Source organism: Mastomys coucha, unplaced genomic scaffold (genome assembly GCF_008632895.1).
Source record: "Mastomys coucha isolate ucsf_1 unplaced genomic scaffold, UCSF_Mcou_1 pScaffold5, whole genome shotgun sequence".
Classification (NCBI taxonomy): domain Eukaryota; kingdom Metazoa; phylum Chordata; class Mammalia; order Rodentia; family Muridae; genus Mastomys; species Mastomys coucha.
In genome coordinates this window covers 76,914,207-76,941,357 of record NW_022196911.1, presented here as the reverse complement: position 1 = coordinate 76,941,357, position 27,151 = coordinate 76,914,207, and the positions used below count along the sequence as shown (strand labels likewise).

Below are 27,151 nucleotides of genomic sequence, written 5' to 3'. Positions count from 1 at the left end.
CACGCCCAGGCATCCCCTCACATTTCTTTGCACACGGCTTGCACATAAACACGGCATTTTTACTACTCTCCATCTCTTTCACAAACCGGTACAACCGACCACATCTGTGCTGCCCCCCAACCCCCCCCCCCATCCTCCCCTGCAACTTCAACAAGAGGCTTCCCGCTCGGTGTGCAGCGGCCACAGTGGCCAGGAATTAAAATGCAGCAAGGAGGAGCCGGGAGCGTCAGCACCGCGTCTCCAGGAGCGCACAGCGCTCGCCTCGGCCGCCGCCGCCCCGCCCGCCCGGAGCCGCGGGGCCAGCGAGCGCAGTAGCAGGTGCTCAGAGCCCAGCCGCGCCAGCCTCGCGCGGCTGCTGCCCAAGTTCGCCCGGGGCCGGAGGAGGGGCTGGGCTACCGAGAGAGGAGCGCAGCCGCCGCCGCCACTGCCATCGCCATCGTGGACTTGGAGTCTTGAGAGGAGACGGGCCCACGGAGCTGCGAGCTTCGATCAGCAGCGAGTCCGGATCAGCCCCAGGAGGTGTTGCTTGGGCTCCGCAGTTCCCAGCTCCCGGCTCCCAGAGAGGATAAGAGGCAAGGAACAGCATTAGCCGGGTTTTTCGAAAGACGATCCGTGCCGAAGGGAAAAGCCATAGTTTCCCGGGACCAGCAACCTTGGAGGGGCCCGGCAGCGAGTAGCTTTCCGCAGGACGCCCTGAGAAGCCCCCGGCTCCAGACGACAGTAGACACCCCGCGGGACTCGGGAACTGGACTTGGGGAAGCCTGGGAGCGTCTCAGCAGAAAGCAGCTCCGGCAGCCGTGAGAAAGAAGGGTCCTGGAGGAAAGGGAAGGAGGAAGTCGCCACTCGGCGACCACTCACCCCAGTACACACCCACCCCACCCGCCGAGCCTGGAGCCGCGGAGTGCCTCTGGGGGCGCTCGTTCCTTGGCGCCTTCCTTCGCATGTCCCAGCACCACTGGGCTAAGGGCCAGACTAGTGGGGTCCCCAGGACTGGCCAAACCAGGCATGTTGGCCCAGTGGTCTCTCTCTCAGGATCAGCGTAAAAACTGGGGTTAGTCGGTGCCGGGGGGACTCAGCTCAGGGTCCCCCGAGGTCCAGGACCAGGATAGGTCGGCGGGCACAGAGCCCAGGGATTGGAGAGGCGGCTCCCAATGGGGCCCCTCCGGAGGTAGTGACCAGTGACTCTCGTCCTTCTGGAAGACTCGGGGCCAGCAGAGCCTGGGGGTGGACGGGGGCACTCAGGAGAGGCCAGAGCTAGGGGCGGCGGGCCGAGGCGGAACTCAGTCCCGGGCGAGCGCCCGCGGAGGCGGCGGCGGCGACGCCGGGCGGGCATGCCGCGCCACCGGAGCTCCTGTCGGGAGCAGGCTTCCCTGGCACAGGCTGCTCGCGGCTGCTGCTGCTCCCACTGCTGCTGCGGACTCCCATGGCGGCTCCGCCCGGCCGGGGCCGCCGCCGCTGTCGCCAGCCTCGGGCTGAATGAATGAGCCGGAGCGGCGGAGCCCGGCTGCCGGCGACCGCGCTCAGCGGCCCGGGACGCTTCCGTATGGCCCGCGAGCAGCCGGCGCCCGCGGCGGTGGCGGCAGCTAGGCAGCCCGGGGGCGACCGGAGCGGCGATCGGGCGCTGCAGGGGCCAGGGGTCGCCCGCAGGGGGCGGCCGTCCCTGAGTCGCACTAAATTGCACGGGCTGCGGCACATGTGCGCGGGGCGCACGGCGGCGGGAGGCTCTTTCCAGCGGCGGGCGCTGTGGGTGCTGGCCTTCTGCACGTCCCTCGGCTTGCTGTTGTCCTGGTCCTCGAACCGTCTGCTCTATTGGCTCAGCTTCCCGTCACACACGCGAGTGCACCGTGAGTGGAGCCGCCAGCTACCGTTCCCCGCCGTCACCGTGTGCAACAACAACCCCCTGCGCTTCCCGCGCCTCTCCAAGGGGGACCTCTACTACGCAGGCCACTGGCTAGGGCTGCTGCTGCCCAACCGCACGGCGCGCCCGCTGGTCAGCGAGCTGCTGCGGGGCGACGAGCCGCGCCGCCAGTGGTTCCGCAAGCTGGCCGACTTCCGCCTCTTCCTGCCGCCGCGCCACTTCGAGGGCATCAGCGCTGCCTTCATGGACCGTCTGGGCCACCAGCTGGAGGACATGCTGCTCTCCTGCAAGTACCGGGGCGAGCTCTGTGGCCCGCACAACTTCTCCTCAGTGAGTTGCCCTCCGCGCGATCCCGCCCTTTCTGACCCCGCGCTTCCCAGGAGTCCTGGGGCTCTTAGGTGGGCCCTAGGGACTGGACACCAGGCCCCTGTGAGTGTCACCACTTCCTGACTGGGTGTCACCTCTCCTCAGTGCCCAGGCAGAACCCACTCTCGAGTCCCCTGAGTCTTCAGGGGGTGAGAAACTCGGGCTTGCTTGGCTCTGTCTAGGAAATCACCTTAATGCTGTTAGAATCTCCTTGTACAGTTTCTTCCGACGTCAGCTCTCAAACTCCTCCCTCTACTAGCTGTGGTCTCTTCTCTAAATAATAGTCCCCCACACCCGAGGTTCATGGGACTCAAAGCTACTGCTCTCTGTTTGGGCTTTAGAATTGTCTTAAATTGGAGACTTGTTCTCTTTGGCGAGAACCAGTACAAAAACCCTTCAAAAAATGGGCTAACGAGGTGTTTTAGGAACTCTGCTTAAGATCCCAAACAGCTTATGATTTCCGAGTTCCACACGAAGTCTAGGAGAAAACTCCCAGGACGTCAATGAACACCAAAGTTGGGGGGGGGGGCGCATTTTGAAGGCAGTAGCACCTTTCTGCTGGTTGGAGAAACAAAACAAAACAAAACCGCTCCATGAGCACACCCACCCAACATGCGCCTCTTCCTGGCTGAAGGAATACCCTTAGGTGGGAAAGTTAGAGCGGGCTCAGAACGGCAAACAGCCAGGGCCAAGAGAAGCTGTGATGGAGATTTGTGAGCCATTTGCTATGCTGGTTCCCCCACACTGTGGGTCTGGAGAACGCAGATGTCAGGCAGAAGGTATCTGCCTTGTGCAGTCTGTCTCAGAAGAGCTCTGGTGCCAGGACCCAGCGTGGTGGAAGCTTGTCCAACTTTTCCTGTGTAAATGCCCCTTAGGTGGGCTCTGGCTTTTCTACCAGTGCAGGGAAGGTTGGTGTATATCTATGAGTAGTACTCTCAGAACGATCTCTCTTCGGACTTTTTGTTTCTGACAACAAGCTTTTTCCTGGGATGGCAGAAGTGTCACGGTCGCAACAGGTGTTGGCTTGATGCTGGTCATTCTAGGTCTCTGATTGGCTGTTCTGTTTATCTGTTGCCTGAGATTCCACCCTTAGCTTCAGTCTTCACTCTGTTGGTTTTTGCTGTCAGACTGAGTATAGAGTAATTCTGACTTATCCCTCCCTAACACATTCCATGTTGGGGAGTGGGGAGAGTTTCAGCTGGCCTTCTGACCCTCTCATCTGACTCCCTGCCTCTGTAAGTGGGGGGGATTCTGTTAACATACATATCTACAAGGCTTCTTCCAGAACCTCAAGCATAGTGCATAAAAGCCAAAGAATACAGGCAGCAACACTTGTGGTCAGTAAGCTTTTGGCTGTACACTGGTGAGCAAGTTCTAGAGTTAGACTGAAGTCCGAGGTTACATTTAAGTATGAGTTCTAAGTTGCACAACACACAGCCTCTTCCATGCCATTCCGCACTGGATGATTGGTTTACCAAGCAGGTTGAATTGCCTTCTTACAGCCAGGATTGCCTTCTGATATCACAGCCGACCCGCATTAGCAATGGCTTTCATCCCTACATTTTAACTGAGGAGGGAACTGTAAAGAGCCCTCTCATGCTTGCCATCGGCAAGTTCAAAGTCGAACTTAGTATACCACTGAATTCATTACACAGAAGCCACGGGGAACCTTCCTCTCTGATCCTGGGCCTAGCTGCTGTAAGAAAAAAAAAAAAAAAAACCCTGCCAGAGTAAGACTCTTGCCTCCTCCCCCACAAGTCTGGTGTCTCCTCGAAGCTGGTAGAATGAAATAGGGAGCCATTCCAGGTTGTCTAGGTAGAGCCTAAGCTAAGTCTACATGCTGAGGACACACCACCTTGCTTCAACCTTCAAGGCAGGCAGGGGCACTAAGCTGTGTGAGATGGGAGATAGGGAGATAAGGAGCTAAGGACGAGGGGTAAAAATACTACTTCTCCGAAGGCTTGTGCCCTGGGAACTCAAAGTGACCCCCTAGTAGATTATCATTCTGCTCCTGTCCTGGGAGTTTCAGGCCCTGGAACAAGGCATGCTGTGGGTTGCTGTTTTTCTACCTGTAGACTTCAGAAGTGACTTCAGGGGAGTTTTTGACACTGAGTCAATCCCTTCAGAAAAGCTTTCTTTCCTCTAACTTCCTGCTCTGCGGAGGACCCTTAGCCATTTTTCATGGAGTGGCCCTGTGATGTAGAAGCTGAGGGTGGGAATTCTTGGGTCTAGTGGTTGCTCAGAATCTGAGTCTCTCCCTCCCCGTCCTCCCCCTCCTTTCCCTCTCCCCCATCTTTCCTCTCCCCCCCCCCGCCATGTGTGGGGGTGTGTGGGGAGGAATTTTTTTTAACTTGGTGTCTTTCCCGACCGCCCCCCCCCGAAAACAAAAACAAAGCCCATAGACAGCTTTCTTCCTGTTTTTCTCTATTCCCCTGTGTATGTCACTGTGCCTGCTAAGACTACTCACCTCTCCTTTAGACGAGGGAAAGAGCTGTGTGTAGTTCACTGCTGTCTCCCCAGCACAGAACCTGGCACGCAGTAAATGCCCAGGAGAGGTTTAGGAAATGAGTATCTTCACGAGGTATCTGCCGGATCATGTCTTCTGGGGTCTTGGTTGGCTTCCTCTAGCAAATACCTGTAAACTGCTGGCAGCCTGTGGCTCGAGGAGCAGGCTGTGAAGCACTGACTGGGCACCTGTAATTCTCACGCTGTAAGATGGTAGAGCAACAAGTGAAGGGTGGAGCGTTTATGGGGGACTTTCAGGGAGGGTACCAGCTATCTCTAGTTAGTCCCATGTCTGAAAAAAAAAAAAACACTGGTAGGAGAGAAGCATATTGCCGAGGGCAGTCCGGTGGGATGATTCTCCAGGCACACTCTGGGTGTGTTCACTGATGGCTCTGATTTGTTGAAGCTGGGGAAGGTTTCATCAAACCGAGCGGTGCCTGCTTCTTCTGAAAACCTGTGTTGTTTCCCTGGCATGGGCTGTGAACCTCAGCTCTGCTCTGTAGCTCCTGGCAGTGGAGAGAGTAGTCTGGGCAGGAAGCAGAGCTGTGAGGCAGAGCTCTGAGAGCCCAGGAGGCCTTAAAAGAGAAACCAAAAGGCTAGAAATAGGAACACACAGGCCAATGCAGAGTAGGTTCTACTTCAAGAACAGGGGGTCATTGCCCTCTCTGGGAAACAGCATGCTTCAGCAAGCAGATCCGGTCTTGGGCTTTAGGTCTGTCCCTTCCTACCAGTATTCCCCTCACAGACACTTTACTTCTGAGCCTTCAGTAATAAGGTCTCTGTCAGAGAGGTAAGAGGAGCGTTCTTGGATGGCAGTAGATGCTTAATATTCAGGAGCCATTGCTAAAGTATTAAAAAAAAATAATAGCTAGGTGCATGTATTGGTACATGGTAGTAAGAGGTTCTAAGTATTATCACCATAATTATCATATCTCTACCATGGCGACTTACCTGAGAGAGGTAGGCATGCTCATTCTTATTTCAGTCCTTGAATCAACCATGTCGACTCTGTGCGGAGGTCTTTATTAGATGCTAGAGGTATGAAATTAAATAAGGCTTGGTAAACACCCTTCAGCAACTTGCAAGAGTTGTGTGAACCAGAGCCAAGGGCATACAGCATGGACTCCAGAGCGGAGTGGGGTCCTCCGATGGCTTCCTGGAGGAGGTGACATCTGATATGAATCTTAAAGACTACATAGGAGTTCCAGGCAAGAGGAAAAGACAAAGGATCAAAGGAACAGTAAGCACAGATAAGAAAGCCCCAGAGGGAACACCAGGCAGTGTGGTTGAACCAGTGCCTTCCAGTCTGGTCTCAAATAGCAGCGGCTGACATGGTGCTGAAAGGGCCCAAGGCAATGGTGTGATTGGAACATGGGGGCTCAACTAAAGGTTTGAAATTTGCAGCAAAATTCTGATGTGTTTCCCCGTCTGGTTGTTCTGCAATCATACCTTGACCCAACACCTAGCTCTCACCCTCATTTCTAAGCCCATTGGGGTATGTACCCACTTCATCCCCTTCTCTGTCAGAGTTAACCTTTAAGTTCTGATTTGGACCATTCACCCACACTAAAAGCCAAGGAAACCACATTTAGGGTTTTGTGGGTTTGCTTTTTTTTTTTTTTCAATCACATTTTACCATATCAAGAAAACTGGCTGCTATGAGCCAACGGTCAAAAACAAGAAATGATTTCAGTAACATATTGTCTAAAATCAGCAAATTCTGGTGAAAGGATGCTAGGCCAGGCAGCCTAGTGGCTGTAAAGATGGATAGCTTTAGGGAGTCAAGAAAGAAATACTTCTGCCTTTTATAGAGAGAGGAATAAATGAGCTACTACATGTAAAGTGCTTAGACCAGTTTCTGGCATCAAGCTAGCACTCGATAAATGGGAGCCGTTTCCATTTTTATTACTTACATGAGCATTTACAGTGAAGGGCAAAGGCAGATAGCATCGGGCGTCTGTGACAGGCCAGACCCTGGCTGGCTTGTTTCACGTCATCTTCATAGTAACCCTGGACAGTTTGTGATAATCCGTGTGTTGTAAATGGAAGCAATGCCATTCTGAGAGGGTGTGCAATGTGTTTCAAGTCAAGAGCCAGCTCGTAGCAAGGCCAAGTTCAAACCCAAGTTGCCATGACTGCGGGAGCAAATGCTCTTTCCGAAGCAGCACAGGAAGCGAGCAGCTATGGGGAGGAGATGGGACGCATCCTCTCGGAAGTCCAGTCCAGCCTCCACTTGGTCCTGGCCAACTGTGTGCCTCTGGCCTCAGGACTCTCTTCTGCAATAATAGGATATGAGCCAAATGGCCAGTGGGACTTAGCAGCAGAGTTCTCCATTCAAGTGGGCAGTCAGGGAGAAAGTGGCTCAAATCGTGCAGATGGCTGGAGCATCTCAGCCATCCATTTCTTTTCTTTGCAGAGCTGAAGCCGTGATTACGGGGGAAACGTACACGTTATTGAAGTGCTGGAGACAGGACGGTGATTAAATAGACATTTATACAAGGAACATGAAAAGACCTCTACCGGTTATTGGACTTCAGGGAAATTAGTTTAGGGAATCAAATGTAAACTCTACCCAGGTCTGCAGATATCCAAATTGACCCACATCAGGCTAATTCTGATAGTGGCTATTTGGGGGCCACTGTGGCCGGTCATGAAGGCATCAATCAGATGCCTTCCCAACTGAGAAGGAATTGCTGGAGCAATAACCAGGCATTTGCTCGGTACGTGTGTATCTTTGACCCTGCCAATTTGCCTGGGTAGATAGTCAGATCCATTCAACCAAGGCTCAATAACTACTTAATGTGTTCCAGTCACCGACCTACCAAGATAACCATAAATTTAAACTGTTTCTGGCAAAGAGGTTCTCAAAGATCAAGGTGCTTTATCCACATTGTTGGTTGTGAAAGAGGTCCCTACTATACCAAGAGTGGGACTGGGATCTGTGTAAGACCCTGTCCTTGAGCCGTATTCAACTTTATCAGAATCTCATAAGCACCATGGAACCCATTTTTCAGATCAGGAAACCGAGGCTCAGGGGAGGCACAGGTCACACAACCAGGAGGCAGCTCAGTGTGATTTTAACCAGAGCTTGGCCTAATTCTAAAGCTGCCAGCCTTTGGGTGTTGATGAGGCTAAACATTCCTAGAAGGGGATCATTCACTTCCTCAAGCCTTCATGAGAAGTTTCTACTGATGGTTGGTTGGTGTAGACCACGATACTTGTGCTAGATTCCATGACCCACACCCCTAGAGGGAAAGACGAGTGGGGCTCCAGCATGAGCTTCTCATCCAGCAGCCATACAGGACACCAACTTTATGGTAGGGGCAGTGCTCAGGAATAGAAGTCTTCCTTGTATCCCAATCTAAATGAATGAAATTGTTACAGTTTCCAGGGCCAATAAAGAGCTATGAGCCCTTTTCATTCTTTCCAGGACACCGATAACTTGAAAACCTGGTTGTTGCCGATCTGAGATCCCACTCGGGTTGATTCTAACAAATAGATGATTCATTCATAATTAGAATATTGAACTGTTGGTAAAACAAACTGACTATGGATGGCCGGGCTGTTTGCTTCCCTGAGCATGTCAAAAGTACCCCTGACACCATTGTTTACATGGTTAATTTGCTTATTAAATTGTTTCCTAGGATTCCCCCACACATTTACTGAGTTCCTACTCTCTACCTGGAACTTTTACATCCGTTGTTTTATTTCAGTCTGGCAATGGACCAGACAAGAAAGTGTCCCTTTCTTCCTGTTACAGATAAGGAAACTGCGGTACAGGTAGGTCACCCGAGATCATAGAAAAGGAATGCTGATCTTGGGGTCCTAATGTCAACATTCTTTGCATTACTTCATAATAATTTCCTTTTGGCCAAACAAGCCTGTGTCTTTCATCATCCCAGGCTAGAGAGGAAACTATAACACACATCTCATCTCAGTTCATTCCTGTAGTGATGGAGGGTACCTGTTGCTCTATTATGGACACCAAAGAAGGAAATGATCTGCATCATATACAGGGAAGAGAAGAATAGGTAAAATTGCATCCGGTGTCCCCAGTGAACATTATAGGTTGAGCTAACTATAACATGGCAAGATTCCTAGAGCCTTCTTAGCTGCTGATTCAGTAGGTAGGCACAGGACCTGTCACGCATTTCTCACAAGCTCCTGGTGATGGTTCATGATCCACTCTTTGAGACGCAAAGTTATGAACTTCTTGAAGCCCCAGAAAGTCAAGGGTCACCATTGATACAGTTCTCAGTCATGCCAGTTCCCTGACTCTGTAAAAGTCTATGGTGGACCAGCATCCTACTGTGATGAAAAGATGGAAGGTCTGAGGAGGGATGTAGAGCTCACTGGGACACATAGCCGAAGCCTCTGGTATAAGAAATTAGTGTCAATAGAGAGTGATGGACCCTGCCAGAACATCAGCCAAACTGAAGTGCAAAAGTACTGGTTCTGATATAGCAGAGGTTGTCCCGAGCAATGCGGCTTCCATTGCTTGAGTTCTCTGGGAACTCAGCTTGGCTAGGCTTCCTTCTTCCCTAGACTCCAGGATGCAGACCCAATACAATCTAAGGCCCAAATGTCTTGAACAATGGCCCCATGAAGTTGCCTGTGCCCTCCTCTCTAGAGCCCAGGACTGTGTTACCTTTCCAGATGTGATGGGGTTAAGAATTTGACATGAGATCATCTTAGATTATCTAGGTGAGTCCATTGTGATCATAGGCCCTTGTGAGTAAGAAAAAGAAGTCAGTCTTGGTGGTACAAGCTTATGTTTCCAGATATTCACAATGAGGCAGGAAGATCCTAAGTTCGAGGACTGCCTGGGCTAAAGAGTAAGTTCAAGTCTAGTTCGAGCAACTTAGTGAGAGTTTCTTTAAATAAAGTGGAGAAAAGGATGGCTAGAGAGAAAGCTTGTAGACTGCTTGCCTGGTGTGTGAGGCTCAAAGGAATGTAGATGGGGAGGAGAGAGGAAGGGAAAGAGGTACGTCAGAAAAAGGAAGGACTGGGAGATGTGAGATGTAGCCCCTGGAGCAGAGCTGAGAGAGTCTCTGAGAGAGATTTGAAGCAATGGTTGTGGAGAAACAGAAAGTGGCCATGACAGCAACCCTTTTAGGGGTTTCCAGCTTTTAGAGCTGGAAAAGGGAAGAAAAAAAAAGATGCACTGTGAGACCCCAAGGTGAACACAGCCTTGTGGACACCTTGATGGGAGCCAATAAGACTTTGACTGTTGTGCTGCTAAAAGATAATAAATGTGTGTTGCTTGAAGTGACTACAGTCTGCGGTAGTTTGTTACCAAAAAATAAGAAACTTGATCCAGCCAAACTGGCTTCAGATGTATAAAGTGTGTTCTCATACAAATCATCATTCACAGTAGTGAAGCAGGCTGGGTAATTTAGGAACAGGCAGGGTCTTCCTCAAAAAAAAAAAAAAAAAAAAAAAAAAAAGTCTAGAAAACAAAAGAATTTGTAACAAACACACATCTGTTTTCCAAAGCATCATGGGAATAATTTAATCACACTTACATTCACAAATGCTTGGGAATTTATGCTTCAGAAACTGGGAAAAAGGCATCAGCCAAAGTGGATTAGAAGGAAAGAATCAAACAAATTCAAGTTCAAATTCGAGCTCTGCCAGGTGTCAAGTGAGTAGCTGGTAGGAACTGCTTACCTGGTTTGTAAAGCTCACACCATACCCTCCTTGTGTGGTTGTTGTGAAATTTAAATAGAGTATATTGATATATTATAGTTTGTTCATTGAGAGTCGATCATAGTGGGTATAAGTTGATTGTCAATATATAAAGTGTGCTGGTTTGTATAAAAGCATCACAGATGTTGTAGGTGCTAGTGTCTTCCTCAATGGACGATAATTTCACTTCTTCCAAGAAGGTCCTCCAAGGCTCCGGACACTAGCCTCCTACTGTGTCATATGTCTAACCAGGAAGCATTATGCAATTTTTATTATCACACTTCTCTGGGCAAGCTGGTGCCTTTAGTGCCCTGTTTAAAATTAAAATTCAGAGACGGAGGGGTGAGGAGACGGCTCAGTTGGTAATGTACTTATCAAGAAAGTACTGAGTTTTCATTCACAACACTCACATGAAAGCCCCATGTGGTAAGAGTGCCCGTAGTGTTAGCACTGATGAAGATCCCTGGAGCTTGCTGGCCATGCAGTCTAGCCAATTAGTGAGCTGTGGGCTCAGTGAGACTGTCTCAAAAAATAAACTGGAGAAATAATTAAGATAGATAACTTATGGGACCTCTGGATTTCATATATGCCTGCAAACACACATACACACACATACTTATTCACACAGACATAATAGGGTAGTGGTCAAAGTGGGAAAAATTGGAATAGCTCAGCTGTTCAGAGCTCATACTACTCTTGCAGAAGACTCATGTTTGGTTCCCAGCACCTACATCCGTAAGTTAACAACCTCTTGTAACTCCAGCTCCAGAAGTTCTAATTTCCTTTTGAGGCATTCTTCTGGCACTTTCACTCATGTGCACATACATAGAAACTCACACACGTGCGCACACACACACACACACACGATTTAAAATAAACAAATCTAAATATTAAATGGGAATCCAAAGGGGCACTGGAGACACAGTCTCAGTATATTTGCGCTCAGCTTACCAGCCCTCTATCTGCAAAGCACCAGATTCTCCCTCTGTGAACTCTCTGGGTCTGAGCCATTCCAGCCTTTCCCACATCTGTATTCTGGCCACCCCTCCCGATTCTGATGGCATATCTGATCTGAAAGTTGTTGATACTCTGATCTCTGAAAGTGAAGGGTTTAATCTTCTCTTGGAACCCCTCCCAACAAAAATTATTTTCCCACTTTGAAATGGCACGGGCATCCACTGTGAACTCACATCCATAAATCTGAGCCTACTGCCCGGGAAAGTAGATGAGGTTTGATTCTGTTTCTCAGCCCAGTCTCACAGAGCAAATTATGGAAAGAATTTGATTTATAGAAACACCTCAAAGGCTCTGGAGTGAGACGCGTGTTTATTCACTTTATTACCATTTATTTTACGCTATCTCTTTATGCTCCCTGCACATGGATTTGAAAGACTATCTGGATAGATGCTTATGGCCTGCCAGATTGTGGGGCCCCGTTAAGGCACATGGTTTTCTTTGGTGAGACTGCCAATAGTTCGGACTTGGGTGGATCCTCATTACAGTGCTGAGGCAAAGCCTGGCTTTTTAACTAGCAAGATGGAGATGTGAGCCTGAAGTTTCTGCCTGAAGTTTCCCAGCTCTGGTTGTGTTGATACACACCCAGCTGCAAGCGCGGGATGCAGGCAGGCAGGCTTGATTTAAGATTCAAATATCTCAGAACAGCTGGGGATATTTAGCATCGCAATAATTACATTACATTTTTGACGGTACATGGAGTGGGAGCCTTTTTTGGGGTTGTTGTTGTTGCATATTCTATGAACATCCAACCTCTTAGCCAGGCATGGAAACCGAACTACATTTTTCACATCTGAAGAGTTTCATTTTAAAGATCCAGCCGAGGATAGCATCCCAGCCTTTAATCTTTACCATGACTTTAGAATGGCAAGAGCTATGTCCTGTTTACAGCAGCCAGTGAACTCAAGTTGGGACAGCTGTGGCAGTGAGGAAACCAGGAAGTAGGTAGAAATGATCAGGCACCCCTGTGTGCCAGGAGTAGTGAGGGGATCGGCTTGGCAAAAGCGACATTGCTAAGGGAAGCTGACGATGGTCTCCACAAAATCAACTTGGATGAAATGAACTGATGTTAGTAGGATGTGGGACAGTGAGAAAAAAACCTACTATGTACCAGGCTTACTCTCTGTTTTCAGCCACTGTCACCACAGTCCTTGAAAGAAACAATTTCAGAAAGAGGAGACTTATTTTGGTTCATGGCTTCAGAGAGTTGCTGTCCAATATGGTGGAGAAGGCATGGCTGTCTTCCTGGCATCTAAAGCAGGTGGCCAAGGCTGTATACACTGTATCAAAACAGAAAGCAGAAAGAGATGTGGGTAGCAGGAGCTAGATTCATCCTTCAAAGACTCACCCCTGAATGGCCTCCTCCCTGTAAATAACAGCACCACCACCACCGTCTGGGGAAGAATTGCTCAAAGCATTAGCCTGTGGGAGATATGTCAGGCTCAGACAGTAACACTCTTTAATCCCTCAGGACAACATTTTAAGAATCAAGTCCTGTTGCATCCATTTTACCGAAGGAGAAATCAAGGCCTCGGCCTCATAGGGTACATCCTGCTGAGAACTTAGCAGACAGCATTATTGATTTTGTTTTGCTTTTTGGATCTGTTTTGTTTTTGTTTTTGAAAGAGTCACAGGTAATTGAAGCTGGCCGTCAACACCTGATTCTCCTGCCTTTCTGCCTACGAGGTGATGAGAGTCTAGGCGCTCACCACCACATTCAGCCCATAGACAGCAATTTGAGTGGTGAATTTATATAGATTCCCACCTACTTCATTCCTGGCTCTCTATCACATTCCAAGATGAGATAGGGCAGTCCTCATGGGCCTTATGACCTTGGATGCCATCCCTCCTTCTAACCCTGTGGAGTCAAGAGTTCATGGCCTTGAGCTACTGCGCCAAGTCACTTACGAGATACTCTCTGTTTCCAAGAAGTTTCCCAACATCCATGCCCTTGCTCAAGCTGCTGCCTTCCCTGGGCGCCCTGCCTCTCCCATATGAACGTTCTCAGTGCTGGGCTTGGAGATGAGCTCACATATCCCTGGGTCTGAGGTTTGTGCTTTGGGGGAGAGCTTGCTCCTCCACCTACACCCCTCTCTATACTTGAAACTTTTTAACCTCGTGTGTATCCCTTCGAACACATACACACTTGAAACAAAAGAACAATACTGTTTTAAAAACACTGCTCCCTTTCTGTGGTCCTATCAGGCCAAGCCTCCCCATTAGGCAGCTACAAAGCAGAGGGGTCTAGGCCCGTCCTGGAATCCTTTCCTTGCCTGGTCTTGGTTGCAGTCAGTATTCCCAGCCCTGTCAACTGCCATCCCTCCGAGAGCAAACACCACAGCTGCCTGGCACTCGGCACTGTGCCCTATAGGCAAATCTCCCATCTACCCATTATGCAGGAGAGTCATCACCACACAATACCTGTGGACGTATTCATTTATTCAGTCTCCACAGAGTTCCTGGGAGCCTGCCTAGGTCTGGCATGGTTTGGCAGCACAAGGGCATGAGTTCAACCTTCCCTCACAGAGAGCTACTTCTGTAGCCCACCTTCCCAGTCTCCATGAAGAACAGAAGCATCGGAGAGCTTCAGTGAAAATCCCTGGCCGGCTAAATGTGGGGGCTCACACCTGTAATTCCATCACTTTGGAAGCTGAGGCAGGAGGACCTTCCCAAATTCAAGACGAGTCTGCTCTATTCAAGTGACACCCTGTCACCAAAATAATCAAACAAAAAAGGAAACAAAAGCTATGACCACAGCTCACAGCTTTTTTTTTTTTTTTTTTTTTTTTTTTTTTTTTTTTTTTTTTTTGGTTTTTCAAGACAGGGTTTTTCTGTCCTGGAACTCACTCTGTAGACCAGGCTGGCCTCGAACTCAGAAATCTTCCTGCCTCTGCCTCCCAAGTGCTGGGATTAAAGGCGTGCACCACCACTGCCTGGTAGCTCACAGCTATTGAATCAGAATTATAGAGGAATGGCCCAGCTTTTACTTATTTACTTATTTATTGTGCTGGGAATTGAACCCGGGGCCCTGTACATGCTAAGCAAGTGCTCTACTGCTGAGCTATATCTCCAGACATTTTCTCTTCAAATATTTTATCCAGAAGCAGGAGTCACTAAGTTAACCAGGCTGTGTTGAACTTACTTTGTAGCTCAGGTAGATCAGGACCTTGTGATTCTCCTGTCTCAGCCTCCTGAGCAGCTGAGACTATGTATCTATGCCACCAGGCCCAGTGATGTATTTTTAGCATACATAGGATGGAAGATTTTAAGGAAACATTATAGGATGAGAGACCAATGTGCCATTAACATCACGAGCAAACAAATAGATAACCCCAAACACTGGGGAAAGATTTGAGAGCTAGGAATATATCAGTGGGGCAGCGAGGGGTGTTTAAAGACAACAAGCAGGGTAGGATTGGTACCTGGGGAAGGAATGCTGTGTGGAGACCTGGAAGGTGGGAAGGGGAGGCCACACAGGGATGGGGGAAGAATTCCATTCAGTTGGAAGCTGGCAAAGCAAAGCCAGCATGGGAGAAGCATCTGCCTCCTTCCTTCCAACACCAGAAAATTCAGCTTTCACAGCTCCAGCCCTTGTTCTTTGTGCAGTGGGTACATCTGGCTCCTTCTGAAGTGTAACTGCCTCCCTCACCCACACAGTGTGCAGGAACAACGTGGCCCGAGCAGCCTGGAAACACTGACCCCCTAGAATGCTAATGGGATGGAGCCTTAAGTCTTTAGGCAGCTTCTCCTTTCAAATGAGAAAATGCAACCCTAAGAATTCAATCATAGCAGATTCACAAGTGGGGACTGCTTAGTGGGAGGGGCTGACGTAGTCAGGAGCTTTCTGTGTGGAATGCAGCATCATACCCAGCTGGCGCGTCCGTCCTCCTAGGCCAGCAGGTCTTCCCGAGTCCAGCGGTCTCAAGCCTTTGACATGTAGGTGTGTTTTTTCATCAGCCTCTGAAAAGGTCACCTCTGAATGGCAAGTTGCCCAGCCCTCTTTCCCAGACTTTCTGTTTCACAGAGAGCATGCAAACCCCTCACTTCCTTTGACTTGCATAACCACAAAAAGGCAGGATATAGTATATACCCATTTGACAGACAAAGAAATCAAGGCTTGACTTGACCAAACTTGTCCAGCTAGTGCCAGAGCCAGGATGGTGTTGGGCTATATCTAGTGAGTGGGTAGTGACTTGCTGGCAGGCATCTAAATGTATACCTTTTGCAGGTGTCGATGTCACTGTCCCCTCTTAAGGGGATATTGTCTCTTGTCCTGGTGGAGGGCATGTGAAACCTAGTCAGGGTTTAAATTCTTGGCTGAGAGGTTCCACACAGGTGCCTGAGTTACCCCAGCAGAGTTCCTTGAAGTTCAGGAATTTCTGTCTCTGAGAGTGAGCCAGGAATATTGCAACAATACAGACTCTGGTTCAGTAAGTGGGTCCTGATGTCCTGCATCTCTGAGAAGCTCTCAGGCAATGCCTGCACTACTTGGCACCATACTAGTGCATGGGCCACATTCTATGTAGAAAGGATCTCCACAACCACGAGAGAGGTCAGCTTAGCCTAAGAAAGGTGCAAGGCTTCTAACTGGGGCAGCCCTGGCTACATTTCAATATGCCACTCTTCTCTGTGGTGGGGAATAGAGTTCAAGGCAGGGCTCTCTTGTGCTGAGTTATACCCTAAGGAGCTCAGTGGCTTCACCAGGCTGGAGCTCCACCCACCTCCACCCCTCCCACACTCCCACCCCCAGCTAAGTGCCTTGCAACAACTGTGAAGAATAACTCTTCCTTTGTCTTTGTCTGCTATTGAAATGAAGAGCTCTTTAGAGACCTTGTGAATGGTGAAATGGCAATAGAGTTGCATATCTAAGTCCCTTGCAGAAATGAGCCGCCAGGCATGTCTGCTTCCTGCTCTGATTGTGGGGATATCAGTGGACTGTGGTGGGAGAACCTCCTTCATGATCATAGTCATCAGTCGTTGTCTTTTTGAGCAGCATGGTGCGGAGAGAATGGCGCTCTCACCAGGCCAATCCCCTGGTAATGCAGCCAGGAGCCTGCGCATTTTGTTGCTAATGGCTCTTAGAACCAGCGAGGCAGCCTGCACACCTGCTTTTGGACTCATTCATTCCATTGAGTCATTTATACGCTTGCTCGTTGGGTGTTTTGGTCACCCATTCCTTTGCTCTTTCTTTTGTTCATTCAGCTATTCACAGATTCATTTACTCATTCATATAGCTGTCTGATGCATTCTACAGACCAGGTACTGTGCTGGGGTCAAAGGATATCGAAGCTAATCCACACCAGGGCATCAATCCAATCTCCTCATCCCTGTGGCATCCTGTAGCCAAGCAACAGATAAGTCCCCCTCAGTAGGTTTTCCAGCTCGGCGCTGAAAAGGGGAACCCGATAACCATTTTGTTATCTTTAATCTGAGAGTCCTTCTTGTTTAAAGGTATCACATGGTTTCCCTCCGCCTTCAAAATAAAGCCAAGCACCCAGGAGATCCCCAGGCTCTGACTTCCACTCATCATGTCTTTGGTTGCACAGAACTGCTTTGGGTTCTGGAATCTGAATGGTCAATGGAGTAAAGCCTTCACAGGTGCTATTCCTTCAACTTGGAATCCCACAAGCCCATCTTCCCTGTGCTGCCCTTCGAGACTGTCTGTGGATCAGAGATGAAGAGGATCTATGGCCTCCACTCTAGACTTCCCCATAGAAAGACTTTGTTCCAAGTACCTACAAGCAGCAGGGTGGCTCTTCACAAAGCTAAGAGAAGCAAGAGAAGAGTTAGAGATCCTAGACAAGTGCAATGACTTCCTCAAGGTCACAAAGCCAGTTGGAGGCCATCTCTCCATGACAAGTTAGCTCACCTCACCCCATTTCCGGGGCTGGTGCAAGTCTACCCTGTGCATAAAGATGAGAGCCTCTGGGAGCCATTAATTAGTCCTTGCAGGGCATTTTTATTACTATCTGTGGAAGACTAGCAGAATCTGCTCCGGTCAGGCAGTAGGCTGCAGAGGCGAGCTGAGGTTAGGTATGATGATTCAGACCTCAAGATGAAAGTTTTGCCTGAGATGTTTAAATAACTCAGAGTTACTGCCGCCCCAGCTGGGACAGGACAACCAGGCAGGGGTAGGTGATTTCTGAGTGGGAGGGGATGGTATGGGAGGCAGGAGGCAGGCTTCCAGAGAGAAATTACCATTTCGTATTTATGACTTTGGCTCACAGGAGTGCCGCAGGGACAGGTTTTGCTAACACATTAGGTAATTGCCTCAGTTCTCCAGTCTGCTCTGAAGTATGTAACCAGCTTAGGTAGTCTTGCAGGACATGATTCTGCCTGGGCCTCCCAGGTGCCTTGGGCTATCTCCCAGATCATGAGGCACTGATGATAGGAAATAAGGGGGGGGAGGTGTCCATCTCTCAAGCAACCAGACTGCTGTCCTGTCACAACTGCCCAGCTAAAGGAACGGAGGAGGAGTCCCAAGATGGAGGCCAGAAGGTCAGGATTGAATTCTATTGCTGTGCATCCTTTGTGGCCCTTCTTTGAGCCACTGGTGCCCACCTGGAAAATAGAAGAGATGGTGCACCAGCATTTCTCAATTTGGCTGTGTATTAGAATCATGTGGGGAAATTAAAAAAAAAAAAGTCACAGGTTCGGCCCCCAAGGTCATAAGCCCATGGGCTTGGAGTGTAGCCCAGATAGATTTCCCAGATATAGCTGGGATATTTTGTAGCTGGAGTTCACTGGCTCTACTGACCCCTGCAGTCTTCGTTGGGTGGCCTTTCCAGGTAGCCAGTACTGTCAGAAAAGTCAAGGAGTCCATGACCTTGGGATCCACCCAACACTGTTTTCAGGTTTAGAATTGTGTGGTAATTTGTATCTGATCTAGGCTCATCCCTTCCCATGCTCACTTCTGGGTGGGCGCTGGAGGACTATGGTAGACCTTCTGGCTGTCCTATGTGTATTACCTCTGTGCCTCCAGAAAAAAGTCACCTTGGGATGCTGGGTTTCCCCATCTTCATCCTTGGACACCAAGCAAAACTTTGCAGCCTGCCTGCTTGCAAGCAAGTGGGACCCAGCTGCTGTTCATCTCGGTCTTAAGGGCACATGGCACTGCCCAGCCGGTGCTTAGGAGCAGGGAATGCAGCTCCTGTCCCTGGTCCCCACCTGATTTCAAGTAGTCAGGCTTTGATGTCTAAGAATGAGAGAATCTTCATTTCCATGGAGCGAATCCATCCAGGATACATGAGGTAATGGAGGCTAAACACAGCTCATGGGCCAGCCAGTCAGTGATACCCAGAAAGATGCCAGTTCAAATCCTAACAATGCCCCTTCCTAACTATCCTAGACTAGATTATTTATCATTTTGGGCCTCTAATCCTTTATCTGTGTAACAGAAACATCAGACATTTTCAGGTTGGTCTTCAGGATAATAAAAGAACCATGTAGAGTCCTTTGTGGAACCTAGCTCTAAATGGCCATGTCCTCCCCACAGCCCCTCTCCCTTGCCCAACTCCTCTCCTGCTAGCCTTTAAACTCTTCAAAATCTGGAGTCATGAAAAGCAAGTCTCTGTCAGTGACCTTGCATCTCATCTCTTTGTGCCTCCATTTCCCCATCTGAGAGGTGGGGATGTAAGAAGGGCTTCTAGCGCGGAGCTTCAGCCTTTGCAGGGTGTTTGCTCTCTGTACCGGACCCTCGTGTGACCCTTCCTACGGCCACTCACCCCTTGCAGTGTTTGTTGGGTGAATAAGGGACGTACTCTCCAAGCAGAAGAATGGTAAATAAGCCTTGTCTCTCTGGTCCTTACATCATCTCTACAGTGACAGTTCTGCTGAGTTCACAGGGCCCACGGGGTTCCAGGACAGAGAGCAGCAACCTATATCAGGGGGTTGCTTACTGTCTTGAGATGGTCCCCACGAGGAGAAATGCTATAAATACGAAGGCTTCATCTGCGATAAGTCATGGACAGGAAGCTGAGCTATATAACTTTTTAATTCTCCACCCCAGCGTGTAAGCAAAGGCAGTAAAAACAGTCACCAGTAATTTATTTTCCCCCTTTTAATTTTGTAATTTCTTTTTTCCTTAACCAACCAAAAAAGTTCTCTTACACTCACCTGAAGCAGTCATGACGTTAAAACCTCTTCTACACTGCCAGCATGAAATACAGGCTGAAGAGCAGTTTCTTAACCAGGCATTAAAATGGGAGTGAGTCCTGAGTTCTGCTTACCTCGTCTGACTTGGCAGCACAGGAGGCTGGCATGGAGGGAGCTAGTTAAAGAGAAGACCCCTGTACATTTCCCAGGGGTCACATTGAATGTCTTCTTTGAACTGGAAGCTGAGTGATCTCAGGCAAGTGACTTCCTCAGTTCCCTCATCTGTAAATATGTGGCTACAAATTAGCCACTAACTTCCATCACTGCGATGCCCTTAAAACCCAATGAGATGGATGCAGGAAAAGTGTACTGTTCAGCACATGCACCATAGACGCTTTGGAGATTGTTGCTACTACCCATGGGGACGGTGAAGGGAATAATAAGGATGATGATGGTGGTGGTTGTTAATATGGGGTGGTGGTGATGGTGGTGGTGGTTAATATGGGGATGGGGTAGTTAATATGGGGATGGGGTAGCGATGGTGGTGATGATCATGATGATGGTCGCATTCCATGTACAGGGTGGAGACCATGGATGCATGGGCTAAGAAGAGGATTTTTCTATACTTTATGCTTCTCTGTGTACAAATAAATAGATACCTAGAGCTGGGGATATTTCTCTTTGACAGAACATTTACTGAGAATGCTCAAGGCCCAGGGTTTATCTCCAGTACTGGAAAAAAAAAATGTATTCAATTCAATAAGGATTTGTCTAAAATCTGTTTTCATCCCAAGTCTTCCTCCCAGAGGTTTCAGTCATTCATCAAGAAATATTAATTGAGGGCTGATGCATACCAGACCACAGTGAGTGAGCACGGGGAGACACACCCCCACCCTCACAGGACTTATGGTCTGAAAGGTTAGTTAAGTGGGGTAGATGTTTCATCTCATGTACCCAGGATCTCGATCTGACATGGGAGTGAGACCTAAACAATGGTGGGACACAACAGGGGACACCACACCAAGGCCCCGAGTTCAGATTGAAGTTGTCTTGCTTGAGAGCTGGATGAAAGGACTCTGTACCTTGTGCAGAATGGAAGGAGAGAGTGGTATAAGCTGACACGGGGAAGGTAAATGTAGGGAAGACTGTGGCAAGCCTTGTGGTCTGGACTGAAGTTTGAGGCTTCTTTCAGGGAAGCCACTGGGGAATTAGGGGCAGGAGCACCACAGAACCAGGTACCTCTTCTGCAATCATAAGGGTTCAGAGTTGAATAACAATGGGGTATGAATGGGGGCAAGAAGACACCTGAGGGAGAAACTTAGTAGTTAGAATGAAGGGGATTAGCAGACTTGTTAGCAGTTGGCAGTAGAAGTGTTGAGTCTGGTCCAGATTGGGAGATGGATTGGATGAGGCTTAAGGCACAGACTGGCAATGGTGGTGATAGTGGTGGTAGCACAGCTCCAGCCTGGGGACAGAAGAAACATCCCACGTGTGGGCACCAAGCTGATACTGGTGATATGACCCTGGTGAAACCAGGAGGAAAATAGATCTAGAGAGAGCGAAGGTGGAGATGGAGCTCCCCATTTGGAACACATTGAGCCCAAAAGAGCAACCAAACATCCTAAACGTATTTGGACATGTGATCCTGAGCTCCAGAGGAGGTCTGGTAAGAATCCTAATTGCAGTGGTGGATTTAGTGACTGGGACTCAAAAGAATCACAGAAGTGAAGCGTGAACACAGAGGGAGCAACAGGCTGAGGGCTGACCCCAGGATTACCAACATCTGGGGCAAGATACGGAAGAGCTGGCAATAGAGGGTGAGAGGGCAACTTTGGGACATGGGAGGGAAGCCCAGAGAGTATGGACAGGCAGAGCTCTTAGGAGAGGATGGATGCTGTTGAGGGTCAAGCTCTTGCCATGAATGAAGCAAAAGGCAGACCACTTCCATCAGGACCACATGGCTCTGCAGTGTAGAGCTTGTGCAACCAGATACATTTGAACCCAGGACCCTGGTGCTGCTCTTGCTTAACTTTTGGCCTGAGGCCACGCCCCAGCATCCCACTTCTTAGCTTCCTCCTCTGTTTGGCATTCGTGGGCAGTATGTATGAGATAATGTCTGCAAAGTGATTAGCACTGGGCCTGGCACACAGCAGGGACTTAATAAACAGGAGTCATTTGTATTCTTCCTGAAAGGGCTCAAGTGCTTAGACTCGTCCTCAGACACACTGCAGGTTTCACTGAAGTGATCTAGCCTTCTCTCAAGGTTAGAAAGAAAGCTGTCTTTAAGAACCTAATAGGTACAAATTGGGTGGGTATAGTAAGACCCCCATGACAAACTGAAGAATACTGCTGCCCTTCGTAGAAACATCCCAGTTAAAAGTGTGGATACTTCGATCCTTCTTAGAAGGAGGAACAAAATACCCACGGAAGGAGTTACAAAGACAAAGTGTGGAGCAGAGAGACTGAAGGAATGACAATTCAGAGACTTCCCCACCTGGGGATCCATCCCATATACAATCACCAAACCCAAACACTATTGTGGATGCCAACAAGTACTTGCTGACAGGATCCTGATATAGCTGTCTCCTGAGAGGCTCTGCCAGTGCCTGACAAATAGGAAAGTGGATGCTCACAGCCATCCATTGGATTGAACACAGGGTCCCCAATGAAGGAGCTAGAGAAAGGACCCAGGGAACTAAAGGGGTTTGTAGCCCCATAGGAGGAACAACAATATGAACTAACCAGTATCCCTAGAGCTCCCAGGGACTAAACCACCAACCAAAGAGCACATGGTGGGACTCATGGCCCCAGCTGCATACATAGCAGAGGATGGCCATCAATGGGAGGAGAGGCCCTTGGTCCTGTGAAAACTGTATGCCCCAGTGTAGGGGATGCCAGGGCCAGGAAGTGGGAGAGGGTAGGTTGGTGAGCAGGGGGAGGGGGGAGGGAATAGGGGGCATTTTGGAGGGGAAACCAGGAAAGGGGAGAATATTTGAAATGTAAATAAAGAAAATATCTAATAAAAAAAAATCTTATGAGCTCACATGTGGGTCACATGAAACCCACTCACAAACCCAAAGATGCTCATCTGGGTTTGAGACTTTGATAGGTGATGGGGGCCCAGAAAGGAACTTTAAAGAGGATAAAGGAGATTGTCAAGGTCAGATGTGCAGTATAGACAGTGGATCAGAGGACCGTGGATCTCATCCACAGCAGAGAAGCCAGGAAAGCCCACCTGGGTGAGAGGGGACAGAGATGAAGAAATGGGGTCATTGTCATGTAATTGGCTCTATAATCAGTATGAAGCTTATCATTTCAAAATGTAAAGCCGATTGTACTGTTAAAGAGTTTTTGACCCTGTTAATGGAAATAACTTACTAACCTGGGGTTTGGGGTTGGTTAGCTGCATTAAAAGATAAAGTATTAATTTTTAACCAACTGATTTTTATAACGAATTAGGTTATTGATTAAGAAATCAATCAGTATGGACAGTAAAAGTCTAGTTAGACAGAAGGCTGAACGAAGCAGCCCAGAAGGCTTCCTTCTCTAGGCTGCAGTGAAGGCTCTGAAGCACAGGGATGGAGAACAGGGCCTCCGGGCTGGACCACAGAGTCTGTTGGGATGCTGCAGCTGGCTGGAGTAAGTGGGCTTCCACAGAAGACTTACCCTTACCCCTCTCCAGAGATTTAACAAGTGATTGAACTAGGTACAATGAGGACATTGTAACAGACAAAATGCGAAGTATTTCTACCTGTGCTCTCACTATATTTAAATTTACACACCGGACAGGAAGGGGGATGGTAGGGATCCTTAGGCCCCTGAAACTAGGAAGAACCTTAAAAGGGGGCAATCATGCAGCTGACTTGCTGAGAGCCTGAGAAACACGGTCAGATAGGCTCAAGGTGAAGGGACTGAGCTGTATTGGATCTGCGGAGGGAGGCTAGCTCTGGGAGCTTGAGGTTGGTCCTGGTGTAAAAGGTACAATTAGAGCTAAACTTCCTACTAAAGTGGTGGTTCCTAATGCTGTGACTCTTTAATACAGTTCCTCGTGTGTGGTGACCTCTAGCCATAAAATTATTTTGTGCTACTTCATAATGTAAATATCTAATCTGAGACCCCCAAAGGGGTCATAGCCCATGAGCTGAGAACTACTATACTAAAGGAAGACTAGAAAACTCCATCCAGAATGTCAAGGACTCAAGCCAGAGTCTGCTTGAGAACTAGGGTCGGTAAGCTTGCAACATATGTGCAGTATGGTCTGAATTTATATTATTTGCATAAGACTTTAAAACCCTCAAGTTAAAAACAGCATACAAATTGGACTATAGACATGTGAAAGGCTCAAGATATGCAAGTAGCTAGGGTTGCTCTTGTCGGGCACTGCACGTAGTGCAGGGTACTTGGTACCTGAGGTAAAAAATTAAAAATCATGAACAATGTGACACTTCTGCTCGCTAGAGGTAGCAGTACACTGGGATGCATCTGTCTCAATCCACCCTACAGAGTGGAAACTAAGGTTCAGGAAGAAGTGTCAGTGGGTGATGCACGATTTCAATTCAGAAAAAAGCCTGGGCTTTAGAGGTGGTAGATCTGAATTTGAATTTGGATTCTGCCATTTAATAGATGTGAACCAAGATCAAACTGCTTAAACTGTCTGAGCCTCAGTTTCCCTATCTAAAAGTGTAGGGTTGTTGACAGCCACTCTGGAGCATGATTGGGAAATGAGTGAGACCAGTCAGGAAGATGTCCTGGATGTAATGCTAGCTTCTTCGAATGCCTTTGTTTCCCTTAAACTTTGCTCTTTAAAAATCCCCTCCAACATAACTTATCAGTGAGCAATGGCTTGGCTAGTGATATATTTTCCCATGGGACTATAATATTCTGATGCTTTGCATTTAATTGCTTGCTGCTATAGGTGTGATTTTTTTTCATTCCAGGCCCTAGCTTATGAAGCTCCCTTTAACTTTGCTCGCTTTGTCCTTATTTATTTCCCATCAAGTTTGCTACAATCAACTTGGGGGATGGATGGCAGTTATGTGGATGAGTATATGGGTAACTAGATGATGGATAATGGACAGATATGGATGGGTAGATGAATGGATGAGTTGCTGAGCTGATAGATGGATTAGTTGATGGATAGATAGATGAGTGAATAGATGGATAGATGGATGAATGATAGCAGTTGAATGGACAGGTGGGTGAGTGGATGGGTGGATGAATGGATCAATGAATGGCTGAGGTGATGGATGAATTGATGGATGGATGGATGGATGGATGGATGGATGGATGGATGGATGGATAGTTAGCAGGTAAATGGATGGGTAAGCAAGTGGCAGGGTGGATGAATTCTTGGAAAGATAGCTGACTGGCTGGGTGGGTAGATAACAAGTGAATGGGTAGGTGGGCAAGTGAGTTGATGAATGGAGGTAAAGATGAATGAGTTGATGGATGGATCGATGAATGCTCGATAAATGTAAGGGTAAGTTTTCAAAGAGATGGTTGGATAGATAGATGAGTAGATGATTGAGTTGATGGATGGATAGATAGATCAATGGAAGGATAGTTAGCTTACGGGTTTGATGGATGACTGAATGGATGAATTCATGGACAGTTGAATGAATAAGTGAGGGTGGGTGAGTTGGTAGATAGGTGGTGGATGTGTGAATACACCAGTTCCTGCATAGATGAATGGATGGTTAGATAGGTAGATGATGGATAGATGTGTGGTTGAATATCTACTAGGGTTTGCTATTTGTAAACATTTGCAGTTGATCCTAGATAAATTAAGGAGAGGAGTATACTGAAGAATATCAGTTTGCTCACAGAATCAATTGGAAGATTGGAAAAGCAGGCCAAATAAAATGTAGGAACCAATGAGCTACAGGGACATAAAGTACAGCAATCACCTTTCTGTCTGGTCAGGGCATTATCTGTGGAATGAATGAGCACCGGGCATTTTTCACACCTAGGCCTAACTGCAGTGAACCAGCAAAGTCCTGAGAGAGAGTGTGTTGCAAATGCAAGTTGGGCTGAGTATTCGCTGATTCATAAGTCCTCAGGGCTATGTGGTGAACTCAGACAATTTCCCTCAAAAGAAATTAAAGTCCTGGGCAACAGAGGAGAGACTGTCTAATAACTGTTCTGATCCTGCTCACTGCCCCCCACAGAGAGAATGGATGAATCCTTCATTCCCAGAGGTGGCATCTGTGACTCTGCTTTGGTTTGTCCCTTGCCATCTCCCTCATTATCTGCTCATCCTTCCTATATCTGATCTTCCTCCCACTCTTTCCACTTCTGAGATCCTACTCTTCCAAAGCATGTTACTCTCTACCTTCTCCCAGGAGCTTTGCAGCCATCCAAGCCCACGATGACTGCGCCTTTCCTCTGATTCCCATGCCCCTGGTCATTAGCACAGCTCTGGATGACGTTGTCCTGAGCTGTTTCTTTCAGGAGCTGGGTTCTGTCCTATGTTCTCGAAAGCAGTAGCCTCTCCCAACTTGGCTTCTATTCCTCACTGTCTTTGCACATTGTTGAGTCAGTCAGTGACAACTGCATGCATGCTGATGAAGGCTCCATGCGTGTGCATTGCGTAGTGGTGTCACCAGCTGCCTTATCACATGGTAGAAATGATTCAGGCCTAGCGTCCTTGAGGGTTGAGTCAACTGAGACCCAAGAGCTGACTTGTTCAAAGCTGTGTCACAAGTTACAGACAATTCGAATCCTAGAATCTAGCTCTTATCCTTTCCAGTTCAAACAAATCCTCCTTGCTGCCTTGGAATGTGTGTGTGTGTGTGTGTGTGTGTGTGTGTGTGTGTGTGTGTACACCTGCCTGTATATGCAGCTATGTGGCAGAGGTGTAGTCTACTTCAGTAAGTAGAGTCTAACCCACTACTATGGTTGTCAGAGTAAGTCCTCAGTCTGTGGTTGTTCTGTTAACGAAATAAAACCCTCCCCAGACGGCACTGCTGTGGTCTCAGCATTGGTGCTACACCCTTGCCCAAGTGTTTGCCCATAGTAAACTCCGTTGCCAGCAGGGTTGGTTGATTCCTCCCTAATACTTTGTTTCTATTGAAACTCAGTGTATTTTACAGAATGGACCATTTGCAAAGTCTTTAGAGAGTCACCCAAATCTTTGTCATCTCAAATCACTCCAAATGGGCTTGTCACCCCCCCCACACACACACACGCACACACACACATCACCCTCCCACTACAGGTTCTGTTCAGGGCTGCTTGCAGAATCAGGTGGTGTACTGGCAATAAAGTCACAGAGAACGAACATTTTGACAAGGTAATGGGCCCCTGCCTTTCTCGACATTTGCGAAGGAGTCAGAGTCCATTATAATGTCACAACTATGCGTGCCATTGACATCACGTTGAATAATTAAAAGGCAGTTTAATCGTAATGCTCATCCACTTAGCAGATGCTTCCAGATGCCAGGGAACCTGCTTCTATGGGGGAGCCATGATGCGCAGATGAGGTATGTGTTCAAACCTGGGTCACAACTGAGACCGCCGGGCTGCAGTCAGCACAAGCCTGACCTGCCAAGCCCCATCCAGGAAAAGTAGACAGTGCAGACCCTCTCGTCCATTTTGCTTTTTGAATGCAGCCCAGAAGTCAACTTT

The 27,151-nt window shown here is 48.3% G+C and overlaps 1 protein-coding gene across 4 annotated transcripts in view; it reads left to right on the top strand.

Moving 5' to 3' along the window:
• Nucleotides 1-27,151, top strand: part of Asic2 (acid sensing ion channel subunit 2) — a 1,070,182-nt gene that overhangs the window by 795,583 nt on the left and 247,448 nt on the right. Inside the window, exon 1 of one of the 4 annotated variants that reach the window (XM_031354553.1) lies at nucleotides 217-2,287. The exons of 2 other annotated variants lie outside the window; for them this stretch is intronic. In XM_031354553.1, the coding sequence (XP_031210413.1) occupies nucleotides 1,481-2,287 (807 nt within the window). In that variant the 5' untranslated portion in view covers nucleotides 217-1,480. Of the gene's footprint in view, nucleotides 1-216; nucleotides 2,288-27,151 lie in introns of those variants that run through there. One more of the 4 variants, XM_031354554.1, reaches the window with a different exon arrangement.